The sequence below is a fragment of the Oncorhynchus kisutch genome, linkage group LG19, assembly GCF_002021735.2.
Source record: "Oncorhynchus kisutch isolate 150728-3 linkage group LG19, Okis_V2, whole genome shotgun sequence".
NCBI lineage: Eukaryota > Metazoa > Chordata > Actinopteri > Salmoniformes > Salmonidae > Oncorhynchus > Oncorhynchus kisutch.
This window is the reverse complement of record NC_034192.2, coordinates 20122791-20148225: the sequence shown is the minus strand read 5'-3', so window position 1 is coordinate 20148225 and position 25435 is coordinate 20122791. Positions and strand designations below refer to the sequence as shown.

General features: G+C 42.8%; 1 protein-coding gene across 3 annotated transcripts in view; it reads left to right on the top strand.

Moving 5' to 3' along the window:
• The window catches only part of cblb (Cbl proto-oncogene B, E3 ubiquitin protein ligase), a 141131-nt gene that overhangs the window by 103065 nt on the left and 12631 nt on the right, over positions 1–25435 (top strand). The window contains exons 11-15 of one of the 3 annotated variants that reach the window (XM_031798321.1): positions 2817–3005; positions 8587–8952; positions 19589–19680; positions 24628–24771; positions 25134–25198. In XM_031798321.1, the coding sequence (XP_031654181.1) occupies positions 2817–3005; positions 8587–8952; positions 19589–19680; positions 24628–24771; positions 25134–25198 (856 nt within the window). The remainder of the gene's footprint in view (positions 1–2816; positions 3006–8586; positions 8953–19588; positions 19681–24627; positions 24772–25133; positions 25199–25435) is intronic. The other 2 variants (XR_004204288.1, XM_031798322.1) reach the window with 2 other exon arrangements.

Below are 25435 nucleotides of genomic sequence, written 5' to 3'. Positions count from 1 at the left end.
AAGTGCTATGGAGGTGCTCAAACAAAAGAGAGGTTAATACACAAAGAGAGAGTGAAACACAGAGACCTAAAGACATGGTATTGATGATTGGATTGGTGACTGATTGGGGAGTGATGAGGGGAGAAGGAGAGAAAAGAACACAGGATACCTGTATCCGTAACACTTACGTATCTAAACATTTTTAGATAGTATCTGCATTTTTTAAAATGGTGGGGGAATATGGGCTTCCATAGTTTTACGTATCTCGGTGAAGCCTTCTGACAGCAGCTACTGTGACAATTTCAGAATGTAACAGGCTTTTACTGCACTTTCAGGTAAAACTATTTTAGCTGGTTCAAAAACATTGCTCTGCTATTACCATTTGTACTGTAAGAGTATTGCGTTTGACACAATTATTTTTACACTGGATGGGGGCGCTCAAGACGTGATCATTTCGCAAGTTCGCACAACAGTATTGTCTCTCCAAAATCGATAACTCTCGAGAACCTCTCGAAAATGGCCCTTTGCTATCGCCAATGTGAAACGGTCTAAAAGTGTGATCTTGGACAAAGTCTGTGTCACGCCCTGACCTTAGAGAGCCTTTTTATTTGGTTTGGTCAGGGTGTGATTTGGGGTGGGCATTCTATGTTTTTATTTTCTATGATTGTGTATTTCTATGTTTTGGCCGTGTATGGTTGTCAATCAGGGACAACTGTCTATCGTTGTCTCTGATTGGGAACCATACGTAGGAAGCCCTTTTCCCTCCTTTCAGTGTGGGAAGTTAACTTTGTTTGTGGCACATAGCCCTTAATTAAGCTTCACGGTTGTTTTTGTATTGTTAATTTTTTTTGTTGGCTTCATCCTAATAAAAAGGAATATGTACGCTCACCACCCTGCGCATTGGTCTACTTCATTTTACGGCCGTGACATTGTGACTATGGCCTCTGTGCTCACTCAACTTCACTCACATGCTGTCAAGTAGAATTACCCAGCGATTAATTAAATGGACTACTGACATTTATCTACGTATCTACTAACTAAATATGCAGGACGTTGAACTTGTGTGTCAGAATCACAGAAGAGGATAGTTGTATTTAGTGTTTTTTTATGCAGGTCTGGTCAAACTATGATGAGTTACTAAGCATTCTGTCAGTTCAATTGCTGTCTGGTATTAACAAAATGTAGTGTCAGTTCAATTGCTCTCTGGTATTAAAAAAAAAGTTAAGTCAGCGCAATCTCAGAAATGCCACATTTCAGGATTCCAAACAGTACTTGTCATGTCATGAAACATCATGCTGTGCCAGGAAGGGAAAGAATCCTGTTCAATGCTACAGACTCTGGTGATTAAGTGGCTAATGCTACAATTTGCTGATTAGCCATAGAGTAAGTGTCGTCCAACCCTGGAATGCCGAGTTTGCCTCAGCACTTACAGTACCAGTCAAATGTTTGGACACACCTACTCATTCCAGGGTTTTTCTTTATTTTTACTATTTTCTACATTGTAGAATAATAGGGAAGACATCAAAACTATGAAATAACACATATGGAATCATGTAGTAGCCAAAAAAGTGTTAAACAAATAAATATATATTTTATATTTGAGATTCTTCAAAGTAGCCACCCTTTACCTTGATGACAACTTTGCACACGCTTGGTTTATTATCATTATTATTTTTAAATTTCATCTTTATTTAACCAGGTAGGCCAGTTGAGAACAAGTTCTCATTTACAATTGCGACCTGGCCAAGATAAAGCAAAGCAGTGCAGCAAAAACAACAACATAGAGTTACACAAATGTACAGTCAATAACACAATAGAAAAATCTATGTACAGTGTGTGCGAATGTAGAAGATTAGGGAGGTAAGGCAATAAATAGGCCATAGTGGCGAAATAATTACAATTTAGCATTACCACTGGAGTGATAGGTGTACAGATTATGATATGCAAGTAGAGATACTGGATTGCAAAAGAGCAAGAAGATAAATAACAATATGGGGATGAGGTAGTTGGATGTGCGATTTACAGATTGGCTGTGTACAAGTACAGTGATTGGTAAGCTGCTCTGACAGCTGATGCTTAAAGTTAGAGAGGGAGATCTAAGTCTCCAGCTTCAGTGATTTTTGCAATTCGTTACAGTCATTGGCAGCAGAGAACTGGAAGGAAAGGCGGCCAAAGGAAGTGTTGGCTTTGGGGATGACCAGTGAAATATACCTGCTGGAGCGCGTGCTACGAGTGGGTGTTGCTATGGTGACCAGTGAGCTGAGATAAGGTGGAGCTTTTACCTAGCAAAGGCTTATAGATGTCAATGGAGCCAGTGGGTTTGGCGACAAATATGTAGCGAGGTCTAGCCAACGAGAGCATACAGGTCACAGTGGTGGGTAGTATATGGGGCTTTGGTGACAAAACGGATGGCATAAAAGCACATTTCACTCCAGCAGCAACCAATGAGCTGTTTGAGAAGCTGTAGCAGGAGCTCTCGTGCACATTATATAAACATAACGACTAACGAAAATACACACGCACCAATTTAATTCTAGTAAATGATGCAAATTAAACTATAGACCGATAAGCATGACCGGTCAAATGTATTTCCATCAACTGTTATTTCCATCAATGAATAGGCAACATTTTTTGATTTTGTAACATGATTTTTCCCTCTTTTTTTGGGACAATTGGCCAGCGGCAGTTTTTTAAAAATCTACTTTTCATAATTTTATAGGCCAAAATCCGGCTACCGGAAACCCTGTTATAAATGTTACATCCATGTATTTCAGTGTCTATGACTGCCACATGGGTATTATTAAAAACCTGAACTTGTTTTGTTCTTTCCATATCAGCAGTGTGCCGAACAGCAGAACTCCCCCGTGATGTCGCCAAACTCCTCCCCGGTGGCCCAGAGGAGGAAAGCCCATGGTGAGGCCCTCAGCATCCAGCACCTCAGCCTGCCCCCCGTACCCCCTCGCCTGGACCTCATCCAGAAGGGCGTCATCCGATCCCCCTCTGCCAGCCCCTCCAGCTCCCCAAAGGTGGGTCAGGGTTGTTAAGTTCTAAATAACAGGGTACAAACCGACGCTCAAACCAAGTTTATTCACCCAATGGGTCAGACAGCTGAACAGACAAAGAACATATTCACACAATAACTAGTATTTAACCCTTTCTCTTATGCTGAGCCCACTCCTTACACATCTGAACAGCCAATACACAGCTGTTGCTATTCAGAACTCTAGTGATATCTGTTCTTCCTCACTTCATCTAACCTGACCTCAGCCCAAATTTCTCACTCCTCCCCAACTCCCGGCTGTCCTGTTGACTTGTACCAGACTGTGGCCATTCTCCTCCCATTGGATCCCTGATGGTTAACAATAATATATCCTGGCAGAATGTAAATGTTCTACATTCCCCTCTCTCCCTCAGTGACATGCATAAGGATACTTCATATTTTCAAGTTTAGAACTCAGAACCCATCAGCATGTAGCATATATCTATGGGGTGTACAGCCTAAACCCCCTTTCAAACTGGTTTGGTGTGATCTATTGTTTCTCATTCAGCACACCAAAGAGGTACTGATTCAGATTCAGATTGTTTAATTGTCACATGTACAGGGTTGCAAGTGTAATTGTAGGGCACATCTGAAACTGCAGGTTTGCACTCCACATCGACACCCTTTTCATACTATTGTGCTGACCCAAACTCTTTTGGCTCACTTTTGTGTTCACTTTATCAACAGAATTTGACCAGGAAGTAGGAACCGGAAAGTTTGGACTGACGATACAGCGCTTTTTTTTGTTTTATACTTTTTAAAACACTTGAAATCCAGCTTTATTTATAGCGCACATTTCAGACATGAATGCAACGCAATGCACTTCACAGGAAAATACATAAATAAAAAACTGAAATATTTACTACACAAAAAACAAAAGAATAACAATAAAAACTGAAAGACAAAAAAAGCACCCTAACAAAAACAACGCTAAAGAGGTTTGTTTTAAGATCTCTTTTAAAAATGTCCACAGTTTCGGGCCCCCTCAGGTTCTCTGGTAGTCTTGGTCAGTACCCGTATGTTTTGTAGTTGACCAATGGCTTTCTTGGGTATTCTTGCACATGCTAGCTAATTTGTCCTATTTAGCTAGCTTGCTGTTGCTAGCTAATTTGTCATAGGATATAAACATTGAGTTGTTATTTTACCTAAAATGCACAAGGACCTGTACTCCGACAATTAATCCACACATAAAACGGTCAACCGAATCGTTTCTAGTCATCTCTCCTCCTTCCAGGCTTTTTCATCTATGAACTTGTATGGTGATTGGCATCTAAACTTTCATAGTATTGCCACGACGACCGGCAAAACAGTTTGTCTTTCAATCACCCACGTGGGTATAACCAATGAGGAGATGGGAGAGGCAGGACTTGCAGCGCGATCTGCATCAGAAATAGGAATTCTATTTTAGCCCTTGGCAACGCAGACGCAATAATTGAATAACATGGATTTCTACATTTATTTTGCAATGCTCACGCATGTGACTTGTCCGGTCTGGTCAGCATGTTACAGTAGTCAAGCCTTCTTGTAATAAAAGCATGGATGAGTCTCACTGTATCAGCCTGAGAGAAACGGCCGAACCTTGGCAATGTTCATCATGTGGCAAAAAGCTATTTTGGTCTCATTCCTAATGTGGGATTCGAAATAGAGTTCAGAATCTAAAATGACACCTAAGTTTTTGACCTGGTGTTTTATCTTTATTGCCTGTGAATTAAAATCTGCTGCCAGATTCTCTCTCTCTGTGCTTTGGCTACAACAATAAGTACCTCTGCCTTTAGCTGGAGGAAGTGAGACATCCAAGTATTTAGATCACTAATACAGTCTAATAATTTAAGTCTAATAATTTATCCGTGGAGCTGAAAACCTCTGGGGACACAGAAATGTAAAGTTGTGTAGCAGTGAAAGTCAATGTCATGCTCGCTGATAACACTGCCAAGGGGTACATATATAAACTGAACAGTATAAACTGAACAGTACCGGACCTAAAATTGAACCTTGCGATACCTTGCCACATGTGATATCTATTTTCTCTGGGTTATGTTCACAATTGGTGACAAAAAACTCTTGACCGGTTAAATAGGTCCTAAACCAATTTAGAACTGGACCGTAGAGGCCAACCCACCTCTCCAGTCTGTCCAGAAGGACACCACAGTCAACGGTGTTGAATGCAGCACTTAAATCAAAGAGTACTAGGACAGAGAGCTGTTTGGCATCTGTGTTGGCTTAAAGATAATTTACCACTTTAACTAAGGCTGTCTCTGTGATGTGGTGGGCATGAAAACCAGATTGGAATTTTTTACTTAGCTATATATTTTATATTTCTAACACTCGTACCTGTATACACGTTGAAAATGGCAGATTTGGGCACTTCTAAATTTGAATGTAGTGGCTGTACAGTAACATGCTATACGTGACGTCAGAGCTCTGGCTCTGCGCATCATCAGTGCTGTATGGGTTTTGACTGACACCCGTTCTGAACTTGAGCACCGCGCAGGACAACACTATACCCCACCCATAATTGAGGAAATTTTGAAATGCTGTAAATTTAGATGACATTATGTATTTTGTAAGATGAGACGTTGAGGATTATAAATGCTGCTTTGATATCATACATACAAGAAAGCCAAACACCCGTCAGTCCAGATGTGCACTTCACATTTCCAAATCAGAAAACTCATGTCATATACAGTGTTAACGTTTATTATCACTATGTTTTATGTACAGTTACAAGATGACATGGCATCATACCCTGATGTTCTGAATAGAATGAGCCTGTTTTTTTTATATTGTAAAGTAAATTCACCCGAATGCGCTCATGACTCCTTTCTATGCACACAACAATTCCCATCTGTTTCTCTGAATTGTAACATTTGTAATATCATATTTTACAACTTGGCTAGTTGTGTGGCAATAGAACACGATTTGCAATTATGCCCACCTGACCCAGATTGTGATTTATAATGGACTTTTTGGGGATTAAGTAAACAAAAACAGTGATTGTGTGCTGGCGGGGATAGAGGGTTGTGTTCCAAACAGAACAACTACAAGTGTGCTTGCTCTATTTTCTTAACAGCACAGTTAGGAGCGCTCAAAAAAGTAGATTGAAAAAAAGTAGTTTATCTTCTACTCAAATGTCTTTGTCTTATGTTGCACCTACCCCACATTTTCCAGAAATAGTCTTATCATGTTACTGAATGTATCCTGAGTATTTTCAGATTTCGTTATCAACAAATGTGGAGAACAGTACAGTAAATGTCAAACAGTGCAATGTTTGGATTCAGTCTTGTTTCAGGTGAATTGTTGTGGACTCACCTTTGATCTAATCATTTCCCCATTATTCCCAAACTGTTCCTTTCAATTGCTACCATGGTTATGTGTATGCATATCCTATTTATTCTGTAAGAAACTTTTCAATTTAGCCCTATCCATATTGGCCAATTCCCACAAGTGTAAAGGGATAAGTGATTCAGGTAAAACTAATTATATGTTATTTTTCAAAAAGCTTAAACATTTATCTAATGATTTATGCTTATGTATATTGGATTTATTGTGTCCCTGCTTATACATATCTGGGCATCTGGATTGACGAAAAGCTATCTTTCAAAAAGCATATTGATGAGTTAGTTGACAAGTGGCCTTCCTTTTATAGGAAACGTTTATCACATTTTATTACGTGTGATAGGTTCATTACACATCACTGCATTCTGTATCAGAAAGTATGTTGGCCCTCTTCAATCTCATAGATCAATGCGGGTGGTGTCAGGAATTTTCCAGGGCAGCTAGGCCCCTTACTTTTCTCAATCTTTACTAATGACATGCCTACTGGCCTTGAATAAAGCCAGTGTGTCTATGTCTGAGGATGACTCAACACTACACACGTCAGCTACTACAGAGAGTGAAATCACTGGAACACTTAACAAAGACCTGTAGTTAGTTTCACAATGGGTGGCATTGTATTTGAGACAAATCATTCACTAAACCCTAAACCTCAACTAAATATTGTAATAAATCATATGGAAAGTTGAGGTGACTAAACTGCTTGGAGCAACCTTGGATTGTAAAACTGTCACGGTCAAAATATATTGATACAACAGTAGCTAAGGTGGGGAGAAGTCTGTCCATAATAAAGTGCTGCTCTACCTTCTTAACAACACTATCAACAAGGCAGGTCCTGCAGCTGGACACTGTTCAGTTGTGTGGTCAGGTGCCACAAAGAGGTACTTAGGAAAATTAAAATAGGTTTAGAACAGAGCAGCACGGCTAGCCCCTAAATGTACACAGAGAGGTAACATGAATAATATTCATGTCGATGGCTCAAATTGGACGAGAGATTGACTTTATCACTACTGAGGATCCTTAAATACGAATATAAATACAAATGCTCTGCTCTATTTTCTATTTTTGTTTATAAAGCCCTCTTGTGCAAACTTCAGACATATGCGTCACCTGACCCGTTCATAGGGATGGCTAACTCTGGAGATCCCTTCAGTCTCCACTAAGTTAGGTAGATCTGCGTTATGTTTTTGTGGAATGATCTCCAGAAATCTCTAAAGTTGAATGTTTTGGTGCTGGTTGATGCCATCCCTCGGAGCCTGGTTCCTCTCTAGGTTTCTTCCTAGGTACCTGCCTTCTAGGGAGTTTTTCCTAGCCAGTGAGCTTCTTCCTCTGCATTGCTTGCTCTTTGGGGTTTCAGGCTGGGTATCCCCTAGAATCGATGTGTGCGCCCGGGCAGACATTGAATTAGCATAATAATAAAAAAATGCCCCAAAAAATCTGTCTTTTAAAACTAGTGATATCTGTTTGGTTTTTTTTTTCAATCTACCGCATCCGCCGATATCGGCCTTGCAAATTTGCGGTGGAAGGTGGCAAGGCTACAGCCGTGTTTGCCATACCAGGAGACATCACAAAAATGGTCCTTCCCACCTCAGACAGAGGACTGACACTTTAAAACATACTTCCTTTTGATGTATTTTTGGACTGTCTGTTTTTCCATGTATGAATCTGTTATTCAGTGCGTTTCTATGGGCTAATAGCAGTAAGGCTAAATCAATGTTTCATCCCCAAAATGTTGTTTTTTAACCTAAAGGGGTCCTAAAATTGTAAATCAATAGCTAAATGATCCATGGTATGATTTTTTCAAATCAATTCCATATGTTAGCTTAGTAGAACCCCCCCCCCCCCCCCCCCCCCCCCCCAGACTTTTTGGGGTTAGCACTTTGAGACAACTGCTGATATAAAAAGGCTTTATTTAAAGAGGCAAGTCAGTTAAGAACAGATTTGTATTTACAATGATGGTCTAGCAAGAGGCAAAAGGCCTCCTGTGGGAACAGGCACTGATATAAAAAAACAAAAAAAACAATGTCAGACAGAAATAACATAGACAGAAGACACTAGCAACAGCACAAATACAACAGCAGACAATCAAAGGATGTGTGTGTGTGCAGGCATGTGTGTGTGTGACGTAAAACAACATGCTTCCTTCATAAAATGCATTTGATTGATATGTCAGCCTGCTTCAACACTGTTTATTTCTGTGTAGTGTAAAACGAACACATGCCCTCCTCCCCAAGTCCTCTCCAGGGCTGGCCAGAAAACAAGACAAGCCTTTGCCTGCTCCCCCACCCCCCAAGAGGGACCCTCCACCCCCACCACCTCCTGAGCGCCCACCACCCATCCCACCAGATGGATGTGTCTCCTTGGTCCCCTCCTCCACCAACGGCGTGCCCTGTGACCCCACGCTACCCCCTGAGGCCTGGTGTCCCAAAGAGAGCCCCCTGGTGGACCCCCACAAAACGGGGACAGGGGCTGACCGCTTCTCCAAGCTGGCCCACTCTGCCCTCTCTGATGGCAACGGTAGACCACTCAGCTGGCCCTTGGCGGATGCAGGCATTTGCGGCTCGCATCCTAGAATAGAGGCCCTCATGGAGAACCCCAAGGTAAGAATCACTAGGGTTCTGTTAGCGCACATGTTATACAGCGTTTTTAAAACATTACAATACATTCACAACACATTTCACGCAACACATTAAGTGTGTGCCCCCAGGCCACTACTCTACTACCACATATCTACAACACAAAATCCATGTGTACGTGTGTGTATAGTGCATATGTTATCGTGGGGTTGTGTGCATGTGTCTGTGCCTGTGTTCGTGTCTCTTTACAGTCCCCGCTGTTCCATAAGGTGTAATTGTATCTGTTTTTTAAATCAAAATTTACTGCTTGCATCGGTTACTTGATGTGGAATAGAGCTCCATGTTGTCATGGCTCTATGCAGTACTGTGCGCCATTCACCACAACAGTGACTGTTCTTGCAAGTGTTGGGGTTTGTGAGATGACTGAGTTGATTTATGCATTTGCAACATAGAAAAGTGGTTTGCTGAATATTAGCTGATTTTCACATTTGTTCTGTGTGTCTCTCGCTCACTCATTTGAACTCTCTTTCTCAAATACACCCACAAACAAACAAATACATCAGAGGGGCATATTGTTGTTATTCTATCAATAGGTAACACTTTATAATAACTCCACATAATTAGTAAATAGTGGGTTATTGTAAAAAATTCACTTGATCCCTTTTTGCAGCAGCTTTCTGCCCCAATTATTGCAGAATCATTAACCTATATTTTTTAACTCCATTGTTTTCTGGGGTTATCCTTAAGATCTGGAAAACGGCGCAAGTCCTCCCCCTACACAAAGGAGGCAATCCTTCTGACTTGAATAACTACGGTCCAATTTACAAGTTATCTTGCCTTGTCAAAGTTTTACACTCCCATGCCAACTCTCAGCCAACTTTTTAAACTTCTTAATGAGCACCAAGATGGGTTTTAGACCTGTACGAAGCAGTATTTCAGTGGCTACACTTGTCTTAGATGATGTGCCATTATAGACCATACAAATCATTGTGCTGCCTTATTTATTGACTTGTCCAAGACATTTGAAAAATTTTACCATTTCTGACTTGTTCAAAGCTGGTCTGAAATAGGCCTAGATCAGGCATCTTGCGATTGGTTCAAGAACTATCTAACGGACAGGACAAAACGTGTGCTTACTGACGATATCAAATGTCATTTCCTCGATATTAGGAAAGGTGTGCCGCAGGGATGGATTTTGTGCCCTGTTCTCTTCACTATTTCTATAAATGATATTGGTCTATCTGTATCATTCATCTCTACGCGGATGATACAGTTATTCACTCCTGTGCCCCCTCAGTACAGCAGGTACATGAGTCTCTGTGCATTTAGCAGAAGCTCTTATCCAGAGTGAGTTACTGGAGCAAGTAGGGTTGAATGCCTTGCTCATCGGCTCGGGGATCGAACCAGTGACCTTTCAGTTACTGTCCCAATGCTCTTAACCGCAGGTCTAGTTTCAGCACCTGTATTAGTGGGGAGGGCTGCTGATGTGGGTCTGGACAATTTATTAATAACCAGAGAATTGTTTGGTGATTAAAATATAATACAACATAATTACAAAGCATTCATGTTTTATTTACCCCCACGTTGGTACCCCAGTTTGCATATGTCTGTTTCTCTGTGTCTTTGTGTGTCTATCATTGTTTGTGTGTTTGTGTGTGTGTGTGCTGGTCAAGGGCTAGTGTATGGGTTGTATGGAGCCTCTGGGGCAGAGATGCGTCCGGACATGCAAGGCCAGGGTGACGTCTGGTTATGAATCATAAACAGCTCAATGCTAGACGCACAATGAAGAGCTGCTGGCAAAACGCACGAAAGTGCTGTTTGAATGAATGCTTACGAGCCTGCTGCTGCCTACCACCGCTCAGTCAGACTGCTCTATCAAATCATAGACTTAGTTATAACATAATAACACACAGAAATATGAGCCTTAGGTCATTAATATGGTCGATTCCGGAAACTATCATCTCGAAAACAAGATGTTTATTCTTTCAGTGAAATATGGAACCGTTCCGTATTTTATCTAAAGGGTGGCATCCATTAGACTAAATATACCTGTTACATTGCACAACCTTCAATGTTATGTCATAATTACGTACAATTCTGGCTAATTAGTCGGCCAAAAACTGTTGCATATACCCTGACTCTGCGTGCAATGAACACAAGAGAAGTGACACAATTTCACCTGGTTAATATTGCCTGCTAACTTGGATTTCTTTTAGCTAAATATTTAGGTTTAATGATATACTTCTCTGTATTGATTTTAAGAAAGGCATTGATGTTCATGGTTAGGTACATATTGGAGCAACGATACGCACCGCATCAATTATATGCAATGCAGGACATAGATAAACTAGATAAACTAGTAATATCATCAACCATGTGTAGTTAACTAGTGATTATGATTGATTGATTGATTGTTTTTTATAAGATAAGTTTAATGCTAGCTAGAAACTTACCTTGGCTTACTGCATTCGCGTAACAGGCAGTCTCCTCGTGGAGTGCAATGAGAGGCAGGTGGTTAGAGCATTGGACTAGTTAACTGTAAGGTTGCAAGATTGAATCGCCCTAGCTGACATGGTAAAAATCTGTAGTTCTGCCCCTGAACGAGGCAGTTAACCCACCGTTCCAAGGCCGTCATTGAAAATAAGAATGTGTTCTTAAGGAGTGTGTAACAACTCACCTGCCGCTAATAGCGTTTCAAACGTCACTCGCTCTGAGACTTGGAGTGGTTTTTCCCCTTGCTCTGCATGGGTAACGATGCTTCAAGGGTGGCTGTTGTCATTGTGTTCCTGGTTCGAGCCCAGGGAGGAGCGAGGAGAGGGACGGAAGTAATACTGTTACACTGGCAATACTAAAGTGCCTATAAGAACATCCAATAGTCAAAGGTATATGAAATACAAATGGTATAGAGGGAAATAGTCCTATAATTCCTATAATAACTACAACCTAAAACTTCTTACCTGGGAATATTGAAGACTCGTGTTAAAAGGAAACACAATTTTCATATGTTCTCATTTTCTGAATGTAAAAGTTAAAAATGTAAGAACATAGCAATTATCAAAAAGGACAATGAACCACCAGAGGACCACAGAATAATACTGGATCTAATAAAACCTGAGATGAATTGTAATCGGTATAATGTTGAAATCAAAAAATGAGAAAATGACTCGAATAAGACATACTGTATATCAACCGGGACAGCTGTATTTTCAGTAAGACCGGGAGGAAAAATAGCTACCTCTGTCTATTACGCAATAATTACTCTGAGAGCCCTCAGCCGGACACTTACGCAATGTAGTCGTTTACGCTCATTCTTCAACATAAAGGCGTGAAACTACGTCAAAATGCTGTATACACTTTGGGGAATACGTAGAAAAAGGAATCTATCCCAGAATGGAATATTTTGGAATATTTATTTCTCGCACAGAATAGAATAGGTTGACTATTGTACTATGGGGGATAGTAGGTTGACATAGCTAGTGCTTTTGCTGTTCATTAGGCCTACTCATCTTGTTGGCTGACAAAAAGTAAATGTGGATGCACCTCGGAATTACTCCAAGATAGCGTAGCAGTGCAGACGTGGTTTGTCGTCCTCTCGTTTACTTTTGGTGATTTTTGTCTTTTTTGTATATATATATATATTTTTTCATTTTTCATTTAAATATGCATTCCAGTAACCCGCCTCACCCAATGTGACATGGATCCGCAATAATTTTTTAGACCTTATAGCCATAACCTCCATCAGAAGCTAACCATCTAATTAGCTACTAGCTATTTAGTCATTGTTAGCCACTGCTGGCGGCCTTTATCTTCTGAACAGACACCAGACGTTTTTTCAGCCTGGATAATACTTGCCAGCCTGCCTGTATCGGACTGTTTTCTCCACTAAAACCCTGGATTCCTGCCGTAAGCCCTGGACCATTACTCCTGATCATCACAGCTAGCTTGCTGCCACCGAGTGACCCAGCCCCGAAGCTAGCCCTGAACCAGGCCCACCTCCCGGCCTACTCTCTGATCACTCGGCTACTCAGCTGATGCCTCCCGGACTCTACCCCTAACACGGCTAGAATCGACTGTTCCACCTGATCCTTGCCGTTAGCTCTGGACCTTTCCATCGGATCATCGCTGCTAGCTAGCTGCTACCGAGTGGCTATAGTGGCTAATGCGAGCCAGGTGCATCTCCCAGCTAGCAAACGAAAGTACTACAACTACAATACCTCTTTCGCCATCTGGCCCGGACCCTATGTTGACACAGTGCCCCGCCATACCACCACAAATTTTCCGCCGACGTAACTCCATCCGCTGTGCCCTCAACAGGCCTTTGCTGGACGTCGGAGCAGATGCTTCTACTTACCCCGACCTGCTAACTTTAAACGCTGTGTCTCCCGCGTGCTAGCGTAATAATGACTACCCCGTGGCTTCCCTCTTCCCTGTTCCGTCTATTGCTGTTCACTGGACCCTATGATCACTTGGCTACATAGCTGATACCTGCTGAACTGTTCATTAATCACGGTACTCCATTTTGTTTATTTTTTGTTTATCTGTCGGCCCCTGCCTCGAACTCAAGCCCTGTGTGTAGTTAACTGACCCTCTGCCCATTCATCGCCATCTTACCTGTTGTTGTTGTCGTGGCTGATTAGCTGTTGTTGTCTTAGCCGTTGTTGTCTTAGCTAGCTCCCCCAATCAACACCTGTGATTGCTTTATGCCTCGCTTTATGTCTCTCTCAAATGTCAATATGCCTTGAACACTGTTGTTTAGGATAGTTATCATTGTTTTAGTTTACTGCGGAGCCCCTGGTCCCCCTCAACATGCCTCAGATACCTCCTTTGTCCCACCTCCCACACATGCGGCGACCTCACCCAGCTTAACTAGCCCATCCAGAGATGCAACCTCTCTTATCATCACTCGGTGCCTGGGCTTGCCTCCACTGTGCCCACACCCCACCATACCCCTGTCTATACATTATGTTCTGAATCTATTCTACCACATCCAAAAATCTGCTCCTTTTATTATCTGACCCCAATGCACCACACGACCAGTTTTGATAGCCTTTAGCCGTACCCTCATCCTACTCCCCCTTGTTCCTCCGGTGATGTGGAGATTAACCCAGGCCCTGCGTGCCACCAGGCACTGTCATTTGTTGACTTCTGTAACCGAAAAAGCCTTGGTTTCATGCATGTCAACATCAGAAGCCTCCTCCCTAAGTTAGTTTTACTCACTGCTTTAGCACATTCCGCCAACCCTGATGTCCTTGCTGTGTCTTAATCCTGGTTTAGAGAGGCCACCAAAAATTCGGAGATTTCCATTCAACATTTTCCGTCAAGATAGAACTGCCAAAGGGTGAGGAATCTACTGCAGAGATAGCCTGCAAAGTTCTGTCATACTTTCCAGGTCTATTCCCAAACAGTTCGAGCTCATAATAAAATAAAAAAATCTCTCCAGAAATAAGTCTCTCACTGTCGCCGCCTGTTATAGACCCCCCCCCCCCTCAGTTTCCAGCTGTGCCCTGGACACCATATGTGAATTGATTGCCCCCCATCTATCTTCAGAGTTCGTTCTGTTAGGTGACCTAAACTGGGATATGCTTAATACTCCGGCAGTTCTACAATCTAAAATAGATGCCCTCAATCTCTCACAAATTATCAACGAACATGGGCATCCTCATAGATATTATCCTGACCAACTTGCCCCCCAAATACACCTCTGCTATTTTCAATCAGGATCTCAGCGATCACTGCCTCATTGCCTGCATCCGCTATGGGTCCGCTGTCAAACAACCACCCCTCATCATTGTCAAACGCTCCCTAAAACACTTCTGTGAGCAGGCCTTTCTAATCGACCTAGACCGGGTATCCTGGAAGGATATTGACCTCATCCCGTTAGTCGAGGATGCCTGGTCATTCTTTAAAAGTAATTTCCTCACCATCTTAAATAAGCATGCCCCTTTCAAAATATTTAGATCTTAGGACAGATATAGCCCTTGGTTCACTCCAGACCTGACTGCCCTCGACCAGCACAAAAACCTGTGGCGGACTGCACTAGCATCGAAAAGTCCCCGCGATATGCAACTTTTCAGAGAAGTCAGGAACCAATACACTCAGTCAGTCAGGAAAGGCTAGCTTTTTCAAACAGACATTTGCATCCTGTAGCTCTAACTCCAAAGGTTTTGGGACACTGTAAAGTCCATGGAGAATAAGAGCACCTCCTCCCAGCTGCCCATTGCACTGAGGCTAGGTAACACTGTCACCACCGATAAATCCACGATAATCGAGAATTTCAATAAGCATTTCTCTACGGCTGGCCATGCTTTCCTCCTGGCTAGACCACCCCCCCCCGCAGCTACTTGCCCAAGCCTCCCCAGCTTCTCCAGATAGCAGATGTTCTGAAAGAGCTGCAAAACCTGGACCCGTACAAATCAGCCGGTCTAGACAATCTGGACCCTCTCTTTCTAAAATGATCCACCGTAGTTGTTGCAACCCCTATTACCAGTCTGTTCAACCTCTCTTTCGTATCGTCCGAGATCCCTAAAGAATGGAAAGCTGCCGTGGTCATCCCCCTCTTCAAAGGGGGTGGCACTCTAGACCCAAACTGTTATAGACCTGCCCTGCCCTGTCTTGCCCTGTCTTTCTAAAGTCTTTGAAAGCCAAGTTAATAAACAGATAACTGACCATTTTGAATCCCACCGTACCTTCTCCGCCTTGCAATCCGGTTTTCGAGCTGGTAACGGGTGCACCTCAGCCACGCTCAAGGTCCTACACGATATCATAACCGCCATTGCTAAAAGACAGTACTTTGCAGCCGTCTTCATCGACCTGGCCAAGGCTTTCGACTCTGTCAATCACCGTATTCTTATCGGCAGACTCAACAGCCTTGGTTTCTCAAATGACTGCCTCACCTGGTTCACCATCTACTTCTCAGACAGAGTTCAGTGTGTCAAATCGGAGGGCCTGTTGTCCGGACCTCTGGCAGTCTCTATGGGGGTGCCACAGGGTTCAATTCTCGGGCCGACTCTTTCCTCTGTATATATCAACGATATCGCTCTTGCTGCGGGTGATTCCCTGATCCAACACTACGCAGATGACACCATTCTGTATACATCTAACCCTTCTTTGGACACTGTGTTACCAAACCTGCAAACGAGCTTCAATGCCACTCAACACTTCTTCCATGGCCTCTAACTGCTCTTAAAACGCTAGTAAAACCAAATGCATGCTTTCAACCGATCGCTGCCCGCAACCGCCCACCCGACTAGCATCACTACTCTGGACGGTTCTGACTTAGAATATGTGAACAACTACAAATACCTAGGTGTCTGGCTAGACTGTAAAGTCCTTCCAGACTCATTAAACATCTCCAATCCAAAATTAAATCTAGAATCTGCTTCCTATTCACGCCGCCAAACATATACCCTCGTAAAACTGACTATCCTACCGATTCCCGACTTCGGCGATGTCGTTTACAAAATAGCTTCCAATCTGGATGCAGTCTATCACAGTGCCATCCGTCTTGTCAAGTCTGTGTTGCCCAGCAACAGCCAAGAAACATCACTGCTCAGAGGAGATCTGCAGGAGGAATGGGCCAAAATACCAGCAACAGTGTGTGAAAACCTTGTGACGACTTACAGAAAACATTTGACCACTGTCATTGCCAACAAAGGGTATATAACAAAGTATTGAGATAAACTTTTGTTATTGACCAAATACTTATTTTCCACCATAATTTGCAAATAAATTCATTAAAAATCCTACAATGTGATTTTCTGGATTTTTTTCCTAATTTTGTCTGTCATAGTTGAAGTGTACCTATGATGACATTTACAGGCCTCTCTCATTTTTTTAAGTGGGAGAACTTGCACAATTGGTGGCTGACTAAATACTTTTTTGCCCCACTGTAAGTAGCAGACATGAGGACATTTTTCTCTGTTGAGATCATTTCTTTATTATTTTTTAGCCAGATGTAAAATTTTCCTGTTTTGACTAATTTAATAGAGTGGGTTAGGTCTGCTCAAAACCATTTAGCATACCCCCTGAGTATCTTCCCAGTTTCACACCTGGTAGTTTGGTGGATGGGACTACTAGCTCTCTGTAACCTAGAGGGCAACCAGTGGGTCCGTCTCCTTTATACCATGTTTCTTGTAGGATGACAATGTCTGTATTTCTAATGTATTTGATGAGGTCTGGGTTCCTGCTCTTTAGGGCAAAGGCAGATGACCTCAGACCTTGTATATTCCAGGATGAGATAGTGAAAGCTTTGTGTTCCATAGTGTCTAGTGTTGTTTTTGTGTTGTTTAGGCCCGGACCATTACAGTAAGTGTGAGCAGAGCATATTGAGCATCTGATACATACCTCTTAGGTCGCAGGACGGGGCTTTGGCGGATGTAATAGTGGGGGTTGGGCCTGTTGCTCTTCTCACGGCCTGGTCATATGTCCTGCTGTCATAGAGGTCCTCGCCACAGGGGCGGGGGGCGTGGGGTGGGAAGAAGGGGCATAGGTTTGATATGTCTCTTTCTCTCATGCTCATATTATCTTTATTTACTGCCCTCATAGCCCCGCTCTGCTCTAGCCTTGCCCTAACTGAACCGGTGTGGATGGCAGCCAGATACTGCCTTATCCATGCAGGTTGTGCCAGAGTGACTGAAGTCCACCTCCAGCCAATTTTGCAGTGTAGAGTTCTGGCATCATTGCCAGAACGGTTGGTCAATTTAGACCAGGGTTGGTCAATTTGATTGTCGTCGGGTTGTCGTCGGGTCCATTTGGGTTCGGGTCTGATTATTCTCAGGTCTGTTTTGGTCCGGGTCTGATTGTCCTCTGGTCTGTTCGGGTTTCACTTTTTAGACCTAAGAAGATCTCTAGGTCAATTCCATTTTAACTATGATAAATTCATCAATTGAAAAAAACATAGAAAATAATGGCATAATATCAATTAGAAAATATAATTGTAATGATTCAACATTGACTCCAACCCAGGTGAGCACACGCCAGATGGGTTACTCAGAACCCATGGGGTGAAAATCCTGTAATTGGAGGGTAGTGTCCTCTGGGGTAGTGTGGGAGATGAGGTGGGCACAGTGTCCAAGAGTGGTTGTCTGCAGGGGGCATGCCAACCTCTGCCCAATGTGGAAAGGATTGGCAGGTTGGAATTTATTGGGAGGACAGCTCTGCAGGGTAGTCACTAGCTGGCACAGACACAAAGTCATAAAATCTTTTAAACCTTAACCACACTGCTAACCTTATGCCTTACACAAACCTTAAATTAACACCAAAAAGCAAATTTTTGTTGTCATTCATTTTGACGAGGGACTGTGGCCTGCAGTTTAAGGCCGGGATTCAATTCGGAGATCTCATTCCTGGTAAATTCTGCATATGTCAGCTCAATCAGATATGGTCTTTCAAAGCCGCAGTGGCTATAACCTTCAATGGGATTGAATCCTGGCTGAGTAGGTTTGGAAGCTAAAGTGGTGTCGAAAGTACATGACCAAAAGTATGTGGACACCTGCTCGTTGCACATCTCATTCCAAAATCATGGGCATTAATATAGAGTTGGTCCCCCCTTTGCTGCTATAACAGCCTCCAGTTTTCTGGGAAGGCTTTTTGCTAGATGTTGTAACATTGCTGCGGCGATTTGCTTCTATTCAGCCACAAGAGCATTAGAGAGGTCAGGCATGGATGTTGGGCAATTAGGCTTAGCTCGCAGTCGGCATTCCAATTCATCCCAAAGGTGTTCGATGGGGTCTGTCCTCGGTTAAGGTCAGAGCTCTGTGCCGACCAATCAAGTTCTTCCACACCGATCTCGACAAATCATTTCTGTATGGACCTCGCTTTGTGCACAGGGGCATTGTCATGCTGAAACAGGAAAAGACTTTCCCCAAACTGTTGCCACAAAGTTGGAAGCACAGAATCGTCTAGAATGTCATTGTATGATGTAGCGTTAAGATTTCCCTTCACTGGAACTAAGGGGCTTACCCCGAACCATTACCCCTGAACCATTATTCCTCCTCCACAAAACTTGACAGTCAGCATTACGCATTGGGGCAGGTGGTGTTCTCCTGGCATCTGCCAAACCCTGATTTGTCTGTCAGACTGCCAAATGGTGAAACGTGATTTATCACTCCAGTGAACGCGTTTCCACTGCTCCATAGTCCAATGGCAGCAGGCTTTACACTACTCCAGCCAATGCTTGGCATTGCACATGGTGATCTTAGGCTTGTGCACGGCTGCTTGGCCATGGAAACCCATTTCATGAAGCTCCGGACGAACAGTTCTTGTGCTGACGGTAGTGAGTGTTGCAACAGGCGATTTTTACGTGCTACGTGCTTCAGCACTTGGCGGTCCCGTTCTGTAAACTTGTGTGGCCTACCACTTCGCGGCTGAGCCATTGTTGCTCCTAGGCATTTCCACTTCACAATAACAGCACTTACACAGTTGACCGGGGCAGCTCTAGCAGGGCAGAAATTTGACGAACTTACTTGTTGGATGGTGTCAAGTTGAAAGTCACTGAGCTCTTCAGTAAGGCCATTCTAATGCCAATGTTTGTCTATGGAGATTGCTTGTATGAATGAAAATAAGTGGATTACCGTAGACTTTGTTCTTGTGCACTTTTGTATACTGGTGTTTCCTTCTTGTCAGTCTGTGTGTCTCTCTTGGTCTGTATGTCTGTCTGCAGCCTTACTCAAATGGTCTCCATGTCAGTGATGAGTACGACATTCCTCCTCTCCGACACTCCGCTCCCTTGCCCGCTCTCAACAGCAGCCACAAGTGAGTCTCTCCCGCAATACTGTCACACACACATACGTTGAAAGATTTACTATTGATTTTCTGTTAGTCTGTTCATTTTTGCGGGCCAGCTTTATGAATGGGTGTACAATATGTGTTTTATATATATTTTCACACTATGAGGTTGGAATAATACTATAAAATTATGAAAATTATAATAATGCCCTTTTAGTGTAAGAGCTGTTTGAAACACCGCCTGAAATTTCTGCCTGTTTTGGTGGGATGAAGTTTTGGCCTGCCTGCTGACATCACCAGGTGGTAAATTTGTTAATATACCAATAAGAAAGAGAGTTCCAAACCTTTGCCAATACCAGCTAGTTTTCAGTTTTCCCCTCCTAGACCACTACCAGACAGTTCTAGCAAAATTCTTGCTTGAGAAATTGCTCTTTGCTAAGAAGCTAAACAACAGGTGTAAACTAACAATGAAATGCTTACTTACATGACCATCCCAACAATGCAGAGAGAGAAACACATAGTTATAACACAAGGAATAAATACACAATTTGTAACAATAACATGATTATATACAGGGAGGGTGTACTAGTACTGAGTCGATGTACAGGGGTACAAGATAATTGAGGTAGATATGCCTTTTGTTTAGTTACAGCTTTATTCTACAATGTATTCAATATTTCTTTCCTCATCAATCAACACACAATACCCCATAATGACAAAGCAAAAACCGTTTTTTAAAATTATTTGGCAGATTTATAAATTCACGTAGCGAGTAAAAATTGTCTGTCCTCAGTTGCAGAAACTCACTACCAAGTTCCAAACTGCCTTGGAAACAACGTCAGCACAAGAACTGAATCTTAATGAAATCTTAATGAATCTTAATGAAACAAGCACACAAGCCTAAGATCATCATGCACAATGCCAAGCGTCAGCTGGAGGGGTGTAAAGCTCGCCGCTATTGGACTATGGAGCTGTGGAAACACGTTCTGTGGAGTGATGAATCACACTTCACCATCTGGCAGTCCGATGGACAAATCTGGGTTTGGCGGATGCAAGGAGAACGCTACCTGCCCAATGCCTAGCGGCAACTGTAAAGTTTGGTGGAGGAGGAATAATGGCCTGGGGCTGTTTTTCATGGTCGGGCTATGCCCCTTAGTTCCAGTGAAAGGAAATCTTATTGCTAAAGCATACAATAACATTCTAGATGATTCTGTGCTTCCAACTTTGTGGCAAAAGATTGGGGCAGATCCTTTCCTGTTTCAGCATGACAATGCCCTTGTGCACAATGCTAGGTCCAAACAGAAATGGTTTGTCGAGATCGGTGTGACGCAATGTTCTAAGGCACTTGCAGTGTTTGAGGCATCACTACAGATCCGGGTTCGAGCCAGGGCTGTGTTGCAGCTGGCTGCGAACGGGAAATCCATAAGGCGACGTACAATTGACCCAGCGTCGTCCGAATTAGGAGAGGGTTTGGCTGGCCTCGATGGCCTTGTCCCATTGCGCTCTAGCGACTCCTGTGTGGGCCGGCACATGCATGGTGACACGGTCGCCAGTTGTACGGTGTTTCCTCCGACACATTCGTGCGTCTGGCTTCTGGGTTAAGTGAGCAGTGTGCCAAGAAGCAGTGCGGCTTGGCAGGGTCATGTTTCAGAGGACAGATGGCTCTCAACCTTCGCCTCTCCCGAGTCCATGCGGGAGTTGCAGCTATGGGACAAGACTGTAACTACCAATTTGGATATCATGAAATTGGGGAGAAAAGCGGGTAAAAAAGTACCTTTAAAATAAACTTGACTGGCATGCATAGAGCCCTAACCTCAACCCTATCGAACACCTTTGTGACGAATTGGATGCTGACTCCGAGCCAGGCCTAATCGCCAAACATCAGTGCTCGACCTCACTAATGCTCGTGGCTGAAGAAAGCAAGACCCCATAGCAATGTTCCAACATCTAGTGGAAAGCCTTCCCAGAAGAGTTGAGGCTGTTATAGCAGCTGTTAACCAACTCCAAATTAATAATGCCCATGATTTTGAAATGAGATGTTGGATTAGTAGGTGTCCACATACTTTGGTCATGTAGTGTATGTCGGGAAAACTTTATCCTAATCGAGGAGTCAGGAAATCCATCAAATTCCAGGCCTTTTCTCTTACATCCTCTTCCCCTCCACTCTTAGTGTTTTGCAGCTGAAACACATGGCCTTGTACCAATAATGTAATATGGTTGCTGAAGGGTCCTGTCATGATTGAGAGTGGTTCTGTGAATGTTGGCTGCAGAATATCTAATTCCCTTTTAGCTGACAAAGACATTTGATTTGGTATTTTTCTATTGTGTTGCACAGTGGATGTTATGGGAAATAGTGCAGTGAAGCTATAATGGCAACTGCTGGACACTGAACAGTGAGGCCACAGGGTGAAGCTTTGTCTCCCTCCACATCTGTGCACACAAAACACACACACACACACACACACACACACACACACACAGCCATGGAACTGTTGAGGTCATTTCCCAAATAAGCAGCAATAAAAGCTGACACAGCAGGTTTAAGTCGTGAAGTTTAGTACCTGCAAATCACCAGTCTCAATGTCAACAGTGAAGAGGTGACTCCGGGATGCTGGCCTTCTAGGCAGAGTTGCAAAGGAAAGGCCATATCTCAGACTGGCCAATAAAAATAAAATATTAAGATGGGCAAAAGAACATAGACATTGGACAGGGGAACTCTTCCTACAAGGCCAGCATCCCAGAGTCACCTCTTCACTGTTGACGTTGAGACTGGTGTTTTGCGGGTACTATTTAATGGAGCTGCCAGTTGAGGACTTGTGAGGCATCTGTTTCTCAAACCAGATACTCTATTGTACTTGTCCTCTTGCTCAGTTGTGCACTGGGGCCTCCCACTCCTCTTTTTATTCTGGTTAGAGACAGTTTTCGCTGTTCTGTGAAGGGAGTAGTACACAGCTTTGTACGAGATCCTCAGTTTCTTGGCAATTTCTCGCATAGTCATTATTTCTCAGAACAAGAATAGATTGACGAGTCTAAAGTTCTTTGTTTCTGGCCATTTTGAGCCTGTAATCGAACCCACAAATGCTGATGCTCCAGATATTCAAGTAGTCTAAAGAAGTCCAGTTTTATTGCTTCTTTAATCAGAACAACAGTTTTCAGCTGTGCTAACATGATTGCAAAATAGTTTTCTAATGATCAATTCGCCTTTTAAAATGATAAACTTGGATTAGCTAACACAACGTGCTATTGGAACACAGGAGTGAGGGTTGCTGATATTGGGCATCTGTACGCCAATGTAAATATTCCATAAAAAATCTGCCATTTCCAGCTACAATAGTCATTTACAACATTAGCAATGCCTACACTGTATTTCTGATCAATTTGGTGTTATTTTAATGGACAAAAAAATGCTTTCTTTCAAAAATAAGGACATTTGTAACTGACCCCAAACTTTTGAACTGTAGTGTATATATTTGAGATTCTTCAAAGTAGCCACCCTTTGCCTTGATGACAGCTTTGCACACTCTTGGCATTCTCTCAACCAGCTTCATGAGGTAGTCACCTGGAATGCATTTCAATCAACAGATGTGCCTTGTTACAAGTTAATTTGTGGAATGTCTTTCCTTCTTATTGCATTTGAGCCAATCAGTTGTGTTGTGACAAGGTAGGGGTGGTATACAGAAGATAGCCAGCCCTATTTTGTAAAAGACCAAGTCCATATTATGGCAAGAACAGCTCAAATAATCAAAGAGAAACAACAGTCCATCATTACTTTAAGACATGAAGGTCAGTCAATCCAGAACATTTCAAGAACCTTGAAAGTTTCTTCAAGTGCGGTCTCAAAAACCATCAAGCGCTATGATGAAACTGGCTCTCATGAGGACCGCCACAGGAAAGTAAGACCCAGAGTTACCTCTGCTGCAGAGCATAGGTTATTTTAGTTAAATGCACCTCAGATTGCAGCCCAAATGCTTCACAGAGTTCAAGTAACAGACACATCTCAACATCAACTGTTCAGAGGAGACTGCGTGAATCAGGCATTCATGGTCGAATTGCTGCAAAGAACCTACTATTAAAGGACACCAATAAGAAGAAGAGACTTGCATGGGCCAAGGAACACGAGCAATGGACATTAGACCGATGGAAATCTGTCTTTGGTCTGATGAGTCCAAATTTGAGATTTTTGGTTCCAACCGCTGTGTCTTTGTTAGACGCAGAGTAAGTGAACGGAGGATCTCTGCATTTGTTGTTCCCGTCGTGAAGCATAGAGGAGGAGGTGTGATGGTGTGGGGTTGCTTTGCTGGTGACACTGTCAATTATTTATTTAGAATTCAAGGCACACTTAACCAGCATGACTACCACAGCATTCTGCAGCGATACGTCATCCCATCTGGTTTGCGCCTAGTGGGACTATCATTTGTTTTTCAACGGGACATTGACCCAACACACCTCTAGGCTGTGTAAGGGCTATTTCACCAAGAAGGACAGTGATGGAGTGCTGCATCAGATGACCTGGCCTCCACAATCACCTGACCTCAACCCAATTGAGATGGTTTGGGATGAGTTGTAACGCAGAGTGAAGGAAAAGCATCCATCAAGTGCTCAGCATTTGTGAGAACTCCTTCAAGACTGTTGGAAAAGCATTCCTCATGAAGCTGGTTGAGAGAGTGCCAAGAGCGTGCAAGGCTTTCATCAAGGCAAAGGGTGGCTACTTTGAAGAATATAAAATATATATATATATATATAAAATATATATATATTTTTTTAAATGGTTACTACATGATTCCATATGTGTTATTTCATAGTTTTGATGTCTTCACTATTATTCTACAATGTAGAAAATAGTACAAATAAAGATAAAAACCCTTGAATGAGTAGGTGTGTCCAAACTTTTGACTGATACTATATTTGTAGCACAATGGAAGTTTGTTAAAACCTGCGTGGTCTAAAATGTAAAATGGTTGCTTTGTCTTCCAGACACCTCAATCCTTTCACCACACCTGGTGTTGGGAGAGCAAGAGGAACAACCGAGCGTGTTGAAGACGAGTATCAGATCCCTTCATCCTACCCGGTGTGCCTATCCCATTCCCCAGTCTGCGTCTCCGTCCGGATCCCTAACAGGTACCAGCACAGACGATGCATCCCAAGTGGAACCCTATTCCCTAAATAATGTACTACATTTGCCCAGGGCCCATAGGGAATAGTGTGCCATTTGGGACGTAACTTTTTATTCTGGAATAGAGATACAATAAATAAGTGAAAAAGCTGCCAAATGTAGATTTGGTCAAACTTGTAGGAGTTGCATGAAAGGGAAGAATGAATTCCTGGATCAAGCTGGATTTCAACTGTTACTCAGCAAAGCGCAACCTGCGGGTGCTGTGCAGTATAAACAGTCTTGTGTTGGTAAAAGCCCCAAAATATATGGACAAATGTTAATGGGGAACAAATGTAATCTCTCTATGTTTTGCCTTTTTTTTAATCAGAAATCTGGAGAATGGGTCCTCGGAATCCTCTGCCGGGGAAAACAAGCACAAGCCCTTTGAGTATGGTAAGGCTGAAGTGGTGATGTCACGTTCTGGACCTGATCTACCAGTATTTGGCTCTGCTTGTTACTGGAAGTGTTCTGTGTGAAAGAAATCAAAGCTGACACGGTTGTTAATACTTAGGGCTCAGTGTCATCATCATCATCATCCCCACGAGTGTGTGCATGTGTGTGCGATCCACAAATGCGTTCTTGTGTCCATCCATTGTCCAATACCACCACAGAGTAAAATCTTAAACATAG